Raw genomic sequence first — 12,359 nt, forward strand, 5'->3', positions numbered from 1 at the left:
ATGAACCCAAAAAGAACCATCTTCTTAAAGTGTGTAGTTCAGAATAAACTGACACCTTTATTCTAGCAGGATTGATCACTGGGTCTCCTAACTGGACCCCCAAAAAAGACAATCAAACAGCTTCAGATGATCCAAAATTCAGTTGCCAGAGTCTCACTGGGAGTAAAAGAAGGGAACACATCACCCCCCCATTCTTAAATCCTTCCCCTGGCTACCAGTCTGTTCCAGAATAGACTTTAAGGAGCTGTTACTGCTCTATAAATTGCTTAGTGGTGCAGGAGCAGAATATTTATTACATATGCTGCAGCCAAGCAGGACTCTCAGATCATTAGGAACTGGTCAGTTAGTCCTGCCGAAGGTGAAGACTAAACATGGAGAAGCAGCGTTTAGATACTAACTATCCCAATTTAATTTCTAATTTGATTTTTAACGATTTTTTTTTAAATGTATTGTTTGAATCATGTTTTTAATTTCTATTTTCAACTCTGTATTTTCCCATTTGTAAAGCACTTTGAATGACAGTGTATGAAAGGTACTATATAAATAAACTTGCCTCGTTTCCTCAACCTGTGGAGTATCTTGCAGTTCTAATATCTCACCACAAGAGGGTGGTAGTGCAGCATTAAACTCCAATCATTCTCGAGGCTCTTGTTTGGTTCCAATACTTTAAAGGGGGGATTCCATCTGTTTATTAAAAACTGTATAATTTAATCTTTCAGATATAAATAAAGTCATTCCGAGCAGTTTTATACGAAATGGTGCATTGCAGAAAAAACAGTTTGGACATGCTTTACAGTGGTAGTGGTAAGAACCAGGGATTGTGATATGCACAACCCAAAGTATGGCTGTTTTATTAAACTACCCAAAATGACCAGTCAACCTACATGTGTCTTCTGGGTTTTATATGTAATGTTGAAAAGGGTTTTATAAACATAACTAAATCCCAAACTAAGTTCTCTTTGGATGCTTTGTGGCCTTGCATGTCTCTATCCACCATGAATGTGTTAAAAAAACATTTTAACACGAAAGCTTATATCAAAACTGTTGTAAAACAACGTCTCAGGAATCATCAGTATATTATACTCATATTCATGTATTTTGTGTAATAGTTTTCATGGGTATGAAACACCAGACGTCTGGTTCCTATCACCACCACTGTAAACAATTCTGACTCAGCATGTTTGTCTAGAATGAAACACTTCACATCAAATCACTGAAAGATTATGTTTACATTTTAACTGTTAAATTATGAAGAATAATCAAAGTGAATTAAATAGACCTCCTGAAAATTTCCCATAGAAAGACTCCCAGGTAGGCCAAGTACAGCAAATAGGGGAGATGTTTAATTGTTCCTGACCTTTTTTTATTCGGCCTACATTAACCAGTTTATAGGAAGGCACCAGCACTCAGTAATCAGACAGTACAAGTTTATACCTTCTTAATAACCACACTGCATAATGCAATGTTAGTTTTGACTTTTTTATTTCTTGTGGTCATTTTCTCCAACCCAAAAGACAATAATACACAGCATAAGTCTAAAATATCCCATGTAATAGATTACAAGTTATTTTCATTCATCATCATCATCATCATGAATTATTTTCAGTCCAGCACTCGCTCCTTGAAGACACGGGACACTGTGATTCAGTTCAGCATGTCAAACTCATGGGGGGGGGTATATCCGCCTCTCCCACCCTGCGCACGTTTGGATGTAGTCAGATAGCAAGTGTAAAATGGCTGGGGAGGAGGCACATGTATAGATACAAGTCCAAAAAGAACAACCGATAGCTTTTACAGTTTACAAAGAGGGGATCTGGATGGAGAGGGTCATCATCCAAGCATATGATACATGGAGCGTTCACCTGGTCAAAGAACTACATCCAAACGAATGGTGTTATATTCAGGCCCCATAGTCACCAACCTCCAGCCCAGGAAAGAGAGTCCGACTCTTAACATTAACTCGAGTTAACAGAACATTAAATTTCTCCAAAAGCTCGGCCTGTGTCAAGATGTCAGGGAAGCGGGATGAGCCTTGTTCAAGAATCAGAACTTCTCTTGCATTTTGACAGGAAGTTTACAGAAAGAGTAAAAATGACAATATTTACACTCAGTTTTCACATGCAGCTCACAAGCTGAGTCGAAAAATCATCGCAGCCAAAAATTATGCTCGACAGCGTGAAGGTGCGGCCAGACGAGTCAGCGCACCTCTTGAGCTCCTCGGGTTCTCTCCAACACACGCACAGGTAGGTAACACACCTTTATGAGCTGATTGAATAAAATAAGCCTAAAAAGCAGCAGGTTTCCCTAAGTTCTGTTCGCGTCCCCATCTGGTCTCAGTACACGCAACTTGTAGTGCCCTTTTAGATATTTGTCTTTCACGTCCCCATCATGTTAGAATGATGACACTATATTTCTCACGAGTTAAACGAATCCGGTAGCTGGTTTGCACTGATAAATATTGATGACACGAGGGTTCGTCCCTCATTTCATTCTGACCCTCTGCATCAACACAGTACTGACCAAAGACTTGAGACGGCATGTGTGCAGATGCAATACGCCAGACTAGAAACAATAGCTTGTCTCTAAAGGTCTCCAGTCAAACCAGCGAATGATTGTTTATTACAATGTAATATGTGTAGCCAGGACTGAGGGATTCACAAAACTGTGGAGGCACAAAGAAAAATATTTGGAAAGGAGTATCTTCTTGGAAATATGGAAGAGGTGATAAATGACAATTGTCATTCACTTATGATCTTCTGCTGGCGTTATATAAATCCTGTTTGTTTTGATAAAGTGAGCAGCTTGAGAGTGATGGTGGCGGCTTGGGGGGGCCGGGGGTGCACAGTAGGTAGAACAGAGCGGTCAAAGAACGTCCCTACATTGCATCGCAAGACCTCCTTTCAGTAGTGCATCACAAACCACCAGCAATCAGAACAGCTATCTAGTAAATTAGCAAAAGGAAATAAGAGAAGTGTGAAACAAAGCCAAAATCGAGAGGAAATAAAACGAAAAGTCGATTCTTTACACTTGTGTACAAGTACAGGCCCTAACTAATCTCCACAGGTCTTCAAACGGGAGTTTATTTGATTTGATCTTTTTCGTCGTCTTTTACAATTATATACAATGTACAGGCAGCAGATAATACATTTTCATCTAAATAAACAATCAGACAGGGAACATGTTAAATTAGACTATGATTCTGAGTATGATTACTGTGCAGTACTGGAAGGAAGTTTTAGAAAATGGTCAATATCTTTTTAAAAAAAGAAAAAGAAAAATAGGGATGACAGGAACAGTTGCATCTGAAAAGCCCTCAATATGTACAGAACAAACCAGAAGTCCAAAAAAAAGAGACAGAAAGAAAATTAAGTAACAGAATGCAGTCTTTTTCTCCATATACACATAACATTGCTCAAAAATATTTCCAAAGCCAAAAGGAACACATCTCTGATTTGGTCACCAACTCATAATGAGGCATAGTGAATCTTAAATTTGTAAAATCTGGTCGCTGGGTGTATATGAAGATTCGAAAGAAGAGCAGCAGGAGAGCTGGGTTAAGTTTGTTAGTGATGAGGTGCATTTATTAACGCTAAGGTTGTCCCCAAGATGGCTTGAAACCATGCGAACGATCTGATGAAACGGCCACGGTTCCGCTGCCAGCTTAAAAAATTACAAGTTATAATAGATGTGAGGTATTTAGGTTACCGTTTCCAGCCGTCTTCCGAGAAAGAGACGGCCTGGGATCCGTATCTTACACAAAGACTTCTACACACCTACGGCACACGCTCGATATCTGACCGTCTCGAAGCCCTCTCTGAATAATCAGAACTTAAATGTGAAATGAAAAAGGTCAACGTCCTCCGTTTTCCAGAACAAAACCTCTTCTCGCTCTCTCTCTCTCTCTCTCCTGTGGCATCGCCCGCTAGACAATCTCAAGACGTCCGAGGGCTTCAGTTCTACCAGTTTCGGCAAAAGGCACATCGCTTTAAAATCAGGCAAGAATTTTTTACTTCAAAATCGCTGCTGAAAAGAAACCAAAAAGTCTTTAGAAATCAGAAACAAGACAAACAAACTAGGAAATCCATTCAGTGCATATAACTACATTCATGATGGGTCTCACATACAGTGTATGTTGACATCGGTGACCATGCTTGGTTCGACGCTGCGTGAGCAGGCCACTGTTAGTCAATTCTAATCAGGTTCATTTATGGTTGATACTGTTGCATTGATCTGAATTTCCATTTGCTGCTTTTATCATTTTAAAAATTGCACTGATATACTGTGCTGTTCCTTGCGAGTTGCTCAAATAACTAGTTCAAATCTCTAGCAGCGTTGAACAGCTAAACAAATCACAAAAGCAGGTGTCTTCTGACACAAGCATACTGGCTAACAGAGGTACAAAGCCAGGTAAGGGAAGAAGAAAACGCATCTAATGCAAACGTTTTGAAATGACTGATACAACATTTGGGCAGAATTAGTAATAAGACTAGACCCACAAAGGGGTTTCAATTCAACCTCGACTGCCATCTTTTCTGACAACTACTGTTAATAATCACTGGGTGACCTTAACACGTGATCAAGATGCTCACCGGTCGAGCATCTATGGACAAATTTGGTAAGAGTGCAGTCAAGCGATGAATGCACTAGAATGTATGTTGGTGCAGCAAATGATTCTGAACGAACACGGCGTAGCCACCACATAGGTTCTTGTTTGGAGCATTGATCTGATATTCTTTATTACAGGTCATAAGATCAGTAAAGAGACAAGCCGACTCTCCAGAGGTAATGAAATGCCACACAAATGATTATTTTCAAGCCCCAGCACAAACCGTGTTCTGCTTACACTCCGAAATGCCAGTGAGTTGGACAAGGTGCAAACATTCATAGACTATGCAATTCAGAGTTCATACAGTTCAAAGCAAAATTTCCCCCCCATTAAAATTACCCCAACCCATCAACAGGTAAGATTAAAAACATGAAAGAAAAATCAAACAAAAACAGACAAATCAAACAAGTGCTCATACCAACGAGCTCCTCTCCAGAGTGACCATGAGTGTGGTATATTCCATCTACAGACAGCGAATGGGCCAGCTTGGGGTGCATGTAAGGGCAAGTGTGTTCGTGTGCGCACTGAGGTGAGCATCTGGGTGCAGGTGAGGAAAGGAGGAACTCCAGAGAAAGACAGACAGAGAAAGACGCATAAACTGTGGTGAGACCAAATCAGAGAGGAGGGGAAGCTGTTAGTAAAATGGATATGTACTGAGACGTTTCTGGTGGATGGTTCATCATTGTCATCGTAATCGTCATCATGGTCTTCATACCATCAACTCTTTTGTGTGTGTGTGTGTGTGTGTGTGTGTGTGTGTGTGTGTGTGTGTCAGGAAGATTCCACTGCTTCCCATGCAACCCCAGGGCAGCGATGTGCAGTGATGTCACAGGGGGATCAGTCAGGGATGGGCAAGGGCGATCTTTCCCATAGTTCCCTTGGTGGGGGTCTTTAAGATCAAGAGCGACAGCAAAATCACTGCCAGGACTGGGGAGGGAAGTTGTTGACTTCGGCCAGGTCTTGAACAGGAGCGCCTTTGTAGGTGTATGTCAGCTTAATCCGCATTCGCAGCTGTTGCTGTAATTTTGAAAAAGGCATCTGAAGTCAGGCGTTTTCAAACACTACTGGAGAAACATTATTGCATAAGTTCTTGATAACAACTTTCTGTAATCATGAAGAGGCAATGTTAAAGAATTTCATCTAAACTAAGTCACTAAAGCTCTTGTTCTTTTGAGTTGCCTTTCTTGAGCACCTCCTACAGGCAATGGCAAAGAATAATCGACAAAGAAAGCATCGACTGTAAGCAGTAAAGCGCAGTCTTTATACACTGGAGGTCGCAGACGCTCCACCCACACGAAAACGGAGCGTCTGATCTTTTGCAAGCAAAGCTGGTCGTAACTACTGGGATTTTGTCAGATGCATTCTGACTGGATATACAGTCAGAGTATATGCACTTAAACACCGATCAGGCATAACATTATGACCACCTCCTTGTTTCTACGCTTACTGTCCATTTTATCAGCTCCACTTACTATATAGGTGCACTTTGTAGTTCTACAGTTACAGACTGTAGTCCATCTGTTTCTCTGCAGACTTTGTTACCCTGTTCTTCAGTGGTCAGGACCCCCATGGACCCTCACAGAGCGGGTACTGTTTGGGTGGTGGATCATTCTCAGCACTGCAGTAACACTGACGTGGTGGTGGTGTGTTAGTGTGTGTTGCGCTGGTCTGAGTGGATCAGACACAGCAGTGCTGCTGGAGTTTTTAAACACCTCAGTGTCACTGCTGGAATGAGAATAGTCCACCAACCAAAAATATCCAGCCAACAGCGTCCTGTGGGCAGCGTCCTGTGACCACTGATGAAGGACTAGAGGATGTCCAACACAAACTGTGCAGCAGCAGATGAGCTATCGTCTCTGACTTTACATCTACAAGGTGGACTGACAAGGTAGGAGTGTCTAATAGAGCGGACAGTGAGTGGACACAGGTGTTTAAAAACTCCCGCAGCACTGCTGTGTCAAATAGTACCTGCTCTGTGAGGGTCCATGGGGGTCCTGACCTCTGAAGAACAGGGTAAAAGGGGGCTAACAAAGTATGCAGAGAAACAGATGGACTACAGTCTGTAACTGGAGAACTACAAAGTGCACCTATATAGTAAGTGGAGCTGATAAAATGGACAATGAGTGTAGAAGCAACGAGGTGGTCATAATGTTATGCCTGATCGGTGTACATATGCACTTCTGTGTTGCATAGTCATGCATCACAGAACAGAAAGGTTCTCTCCCCCCCCCCTCGGCTAGATTCTAGTCAGCAATAGCGAACAGCTGCCTGGACTAGACATTGCGACGAAAAATGAGCCTTTTGGAACAGGCCATATATGCAAGGGAAAAATCGCCTCACACTACAAGGAGCTGTGTTTGATTATTCAGCTTGTCAGTCAAATTCCTGACAAATTAGGCCATGACCATGTTACACAGTGAAAAAAAGTACTAGACTCTCTACTGATAGGCAGAAGTCTGGCTTGCGAGACTACTGAAGGCCTCACCTTCTGTGGGTTAAGGACCCTGATGACCTGCGTGACGTTTCCCTGGTTGAGTGCTGGGACAATATTACTGCTGGGGGAGAGGAGCTGCAGCTGGAATGTCTGCAAAACACAATAAGACGCCATGTGAAAAACAAGGGCACCCATGAGAAAGAGCAACAGTGCAGCATGTGAACAACAACAAAAAAAAATGAAGATTTGCTAACGTTTTTAGATAGTATGGGCTGTAATGGAACAAAAGAGTCTGCTGAAGAGTCAAACCTTTGGTACTGCAGCCTGGAATACGAAGTCTGTCATGTCAACCTCAGTAGAGTTCGAGGCATGGATGGTGATCACTGAAATGTTCGGGTTGGGGTTGGACCTCTCAAAGGTGAACTCAATCTTCAGGCCGTTCTTGTTGTATGCAATCATCGGAGGGATACCTGCAAAGGAACAGCAGGATATTTGGAGCATGATGGCTGCTTCTGTCAGGTTTTGCTGAGTCAGTGTCTAAAGGCACTACCACCGGGACAAATGGGGCATTGCGGAGAGCTCACCTGCTGCAGTGTCATTGAAGAGGGGTTGTGAGGAGAGGCCATCCAAGAGGAAAGGGGGCTGGGAGATGGGCACAGAGGGAGCAGGGGCAGGGGTTGGACCACCTATGGATTGTGGAGGAACAGACTGGTGTGGGTGGGAATTAGGGGAGCAATGAAGACATCAAGCAACATGTACTACATATCTACTCTATGAGGTGATCAAACAAAAGCGACATGGGAGGGGCAGAAAGATGGGGTCTACATTGATGTAGACTTTTAACTACAGCGTGACAGGAGCAAGGCCAGGGACGGAGTGCTGGCCTACCAGACAGAGAGAGGTCCCCTAGCAGGTCGAGCAGCTCTCCCCCAGCTGAGGCAGGTTTGGTGGGCAAAGCCGTCTGGATCACGGGCACGACGTCATTACCTCCAAGCAGGTCTAACAAATCATTTGCCTGCAGAACAGAACACAAGCACTGCTATGAAATTCCAGTGTTTTACCATTACTAAATAAATAATCTAGATTATTAATTATCTATTTATGTACTACTCTGTTTATTTTTCCTTAAATTTGATTTTTTTTCGTGTGAAGAACACATTTCTGCATCTAAAGCATGCACTGGACAAGCTGAACAGACAGACAAGGGACAAATCTAACAAAAATCACAAGTTCTCTACATAAGTAGCTGATCTAACAGTACGTGATGCCTCACCTGATTCGTTGGCTGAGTAATGCTGGGTGGGTGTTTCGAGTCCAGTGCAGAGGATTCTGTCTCTCCATTGGTCTGTACAATCTCTGTAGGCCCATTCGTGGCTGTTTTCTCCATAATAGGCATTCGCTCTAGTAAGGCAGGCCTTGGAGGTGAGACAAGACAAAGTTGTAAATCATAAACCCATAAAAAGGTTAACAAGAGACTAGGAATGAGTTTAGTTAGTAAGTAAACATCAGTGGGATGCAGAAGCCCCAAGTCGATTGTCTTAATTTACTGACCATAAACAAATGTCCAGCATAAATATTAACTTAGTCATAACTAAAAAAATGTAATTACAGCAACATATATTGAATCCATAGTTACAATAAAAGCAGGTGTTGTGTACCAGGGTTTGCAAGCAAACCTGTTTTATCAAACATGATCAGCTGCCTTGAGTGATCAGTGAGTGTGTGGAACGTTGAGCTTTTACCTCATGTGATCATATTTCTTGAAAAGTGCATTGTACTCCACAGCTCTCTGCTGCAACTCCACATCTATGCTGCTGCCATATATCGACACCACTTTCTTTATTCGGCTGAGGAAAAAAAAAAAATACAGGAATTAACAGGGCCCTAAACATGGGGACATCACGAAATAATTCAGCAGAGGGTAAATTAAATCTACATTCACTATACATAACAGGATTACTTACTTCACACTGCTGAAACGTGTGGACAGCTTCATGATGGCGGTCAGTGAATAACCTCGGGTTACAGGGGTGGACAAGTTGGAGACGAGGAGACCTTCCAAAACATCCAAGACTTCATCCTCTGTAACCTATGATTACAGAGAGCGAATATAGTTAGCATGTACACAAGGCAAAATAGTGTTGGCGCGTGTGAGAATGAGTGAAACTCAGAGTGAGTAGGACTACCTGGATGGGCTCCTCCTCCTCACACTGGCCTGAGACCAGCAGGTCTCCATACTCCCCTATGCACCAAGATGCCACCTGCACCAGTGGTTGCTGTAAGACAATCGAAAAATATATTTATTTGTCTCTCTGCAGCAGAAACGTCTTCCTCAGATGATCTCTTTCAGAGCTTTGTGGCGATTTTACCTGAGAGATGTCATCCAGAAGGGCTTTGTAGAGCCTCTGTACAGTGTAAGCATGCATCTCCACACTGTTTGTGATGAGCTGGATAAGGTTCGGTACAGAGTCATCTCTGACATAACTCCCCGCCTACAAGGACCAAAAGGTATTCTTACATACCGCAATGAAGAAATACTGCCATTTCAAAAAGCGTGAGTTATTAGACATAAATGAGCTGTTGTCAGAATTAATGAACTCATCTGTTCTTGTTTCAGTCGATGGATCACTCAGTATAATCATCATTCAACAGCAAGCAATGCAAACATGCTAACGATCGTTTCAGAAATGTTATGCAGGTTTACTAATTAAACCTTACACTGGCACGGCCCCAGCCACGTATAATCATCACAAAACAAAACTGGCTTTCATTGTTGCCTGCATGTTATGATTTACTATGGAAGCATTTGACAATTGAGCAAGTGATGTACTTGCCGTTGTTAACACCCTCATTATGGTGTCTATGTGCCATCTTTTGGAGGGTGCATACCTGGAAAAGAAAAAAAGCGCAAGTTAAGTAACATAACAGATAACATCACTTAGTAAAAAAAGAGAAGAAAAAACTTCCAAATGCCCTATTTGAATTTGATTAGTTTTTTTTTATTTTTTTAATAAATAAATAAAATAAAACAAAACAGTGACCTCCACAAATATGGGCTCCCCTGGTAAACATGACCAAAACGGTGTAAAAACACCTTGTTTTATACTTTTGATCTTTCATTCTAAACATTAACAAAAATCTAACCTTTATTTGAAGCACAATGATTAAAAAATAAATCTAAATCTTAATCAGCAAATCTGTGTGAGCCAGAATTGTTGGCAACCCTTCATTTAATAGCAGCTGCACTTTGCAAAGATAACAGCTCTGAGTCTTCTCCTAGAAGGCTTGATGAAACTGGTGAACACATGGCAAGTGAGCTAAGATCGTTTTGGTCACTATAGAGACAAAGGTATTACGACACACCTCTTAATCACGGAATTCAGGTGTTTCATTCAGTCGCACTGGCACAGGTGTATAAAATCAAGCACCTAGCCATCATAGCATGAGTTTCCATGGCTGAACAGCTGCATGCAAGCCTTACATCACCAAGCACAATGCCAAACGTTGGATGGAGTGGAGTAAAGCGTCGCCACTGGACTCTGGAGCAGTCAAAACTTATTCTGTGGTGTGACAAATGACGCTTCCTGCCTGACTGCATTGTCCCAGCTGTAAAGTTTGGTGGAGGAGGGATGATGCTACGGGGTTGTTTTTCCAGGCACTGGTCTAGAACCCTTAGTTAGAGTGAAGGGAAATTTCAATTCTGCAGCAGACCAAGACATTTTGGACATTTGCATCCTTCCAAATTTGTGGGAACGGTTTGGGGAAGAACCCTTTCTGTACCAGCATGACTGAGCCCCAGTGCACAAAGCAGCTCCATAAAGGCACAACTGGGTGAGTGTGACGTGGAACAACTTGACTACACAGATCCCTGACCTCAACCCCATTTAAAACCTTTGGGATGAACTAGAACGGAGATTGTGAGCCAGGACCTCTCGTCCAACATCGGTGTCTGACCTCACAAATGCTCTTCTGGAGGAATTGGCAAAAAAATAAAAAATAAAAAAATCCCACAGACTCTCCAAAGTCTTGTAGAAGCTTCCCAGAAGAGTGGAAGCTGTTACAGCTGCAAAGGGGGACCAACTTCATATTAATGCCTATGAATTTAGAATGGGATTCATAAAAGCTCGTGTAGGGGTATTGTGTAGGTGTCCCAATACTTTTGTCTATATAGTGTACGTCTTCTTCCTGGGCGATTCTTAACATCTCCAGTTGTTGTAAACTTCATAAGTATTGACCTGATAGTGGAAATAGACATTTTCAGCTGTTTAGCTATTTTCTTCTATCACGAGATGTAGTTTTTTCTTTCAATCATTACACCTTAAATAAAGGTTAGAATTTCTGCTAACATTTTGAATGAAAGATCACAAGGATAAGTAAGATAGAGGTTACGTTGACCTAACAACAGTGGTCAAAAAAAAAAAATTTCCAACACAGCGTGACATCTGCCTGAAAAATTCCCTGAAATCTGGACAGGACTAAATTTATCAGGCGACTGCTGAGTTCGGTGACAAACAGTTAGTAATTCGGCCTGTAATTTTATCAGGAAAAAACGGAGAAACTTAAAAAATTGATGGCCGAACAGACAGAAATAAAATCACAGAGGGTCAATTGTAAAAGAAGAAATGACCCCAGGACACTACAAACTTAATGTTGTCCGAATAGGACTAAAGACTCAGTCACAACAGATCAAACCATACCCTGATAATTTTGTCTGTTCCTATCTAATTTCCTTTTTTGTAAGTCATGCTGTCAGAAATGAATGTGTCAACAGCGTCAAGGTCTGACGATGGATCACTCATTATATCATCACCCAGCAGCTTAATAACTCACTCATTATAACAACTACCTCTGGTCTAAACAGCTTTAAAAGCAACTAGGTAAATGGGCTACTGATGCTGTTTCTGCTTCCCAAGGCACCTCAAACTCAGTGCTTTTCAGTGCAATAAAAAAAACTCCCTGCTAGCCTCAGCTTTTGCTGTGAAGGGCTGCTACAAAGAACCTCAAAAGTCTGGTCACTTATTACAACGCCCACTGGTCTAACACACAAACAGCCTCAAAACCCTCCAGTGCACAGCAGGAGGACTAAACAAACCCAGACGTACTTCTCAGCAGCCAGGAAGACCCCTGACGCACAGTCGGCTTTGAACTCTGGGTCACAGGAGTCCAAGAAATACAGCAGCTCCTTCATCATGCCTCGGATGTTGTTGCCGTTGACCAGGGCGAAGCTCAGTTCCATCGCACGTCTGTGGAGGAGGAGAGACCATAGGTGGGTTTTTCACAACAGTGTTACTCTTAGAGTCAGAAAAGGACTAAAAATAA

The 12,359-nt window shown here is 42.1% G+C and overlaps 1 protein-coding gene across 4 annotated transcripts in view; it reads right to left on the reverse strand.

Annotated features, from left to right (window-relative positions):
• Window positions 1-1,465: 1,465 nt before the first annotated feature.
• The window catches only part of ap1g1 (adaptor related protein complex 1 subunit gamma 1), a 28,673-nt gene continuing 17,779 nt past the window's right edge, over window positions 1,466-12,359 (reverse strand). For 3 of the 4 annotated variants that reach the window (XM_036587347.1, XM_036587345.1, XM_036587348.1), the window contains 12 exons: window positions 12,143-12,283; window positions 9,875-9,929; window positions 9,410-9,532; window positions 9,227-9,316; window positions 9,005-9,129; window positions 8,783-8,887; window positions 8,314-8,455; window positions 7,929-8,055; window positions 7,625-7,726; window positions 7,350-7,510; window positions 7,092-7,190; window positions 1,466-5,623 (listed from right to left, as the gene is read on the reverse strand). In XM_036587347.1, coding sequence (XP_036443240.1) covers window positions 5,522-5,623; window positions 7,092-7,190; window positions 7,350-7,510; window positions 7,625-7,726; window positions 7,929-8,055; window positions 8,314-8,455; window positions 8,783-8,887; window positions 9,005-9,129; window positions 9,227-9,316; window positions 9,410-9,532; window positions 9,875-9,929; window positions 12,143-12,283 — 1,372 coding nt within the window. In that variant the 3' untranslated portion in view covers window positions 1,466-5,521. The remainder of the gene's footprint in view (window positions 5,624-7,091; window positions 7,191-7,349; window positions 7,511-7,624; window positions 7,727-7,928; window positions 8,056-8,313; window positions 8,456-8,782; window positions 8,888-9,004; window positions 9,130-9,226; window positions 9,317-9,409; window positions 9,533-9,874; window positions 9,930-12,142; window positions 12,284-12,359) is intronic. The other variant, XM_036587346.1, reaches the window with a different exon arrangement.

The sequence above is a fragment of the Colossoma macropomum genome, unplaced genomic scaffold, assembly GCF_904425465.1.
Source record: "Colossoma macropomum unplaced genomic scaffold, Colossoma_macropomum, whole genome shotgun sequence".
In the NCBI taxonomy this organism is placed as follows: Eukaryota; Metazoa; Chordata; class Actinopteri; order Characiformes; family Serrasalmidae; genus Colossoma; species Colossoma macropomum.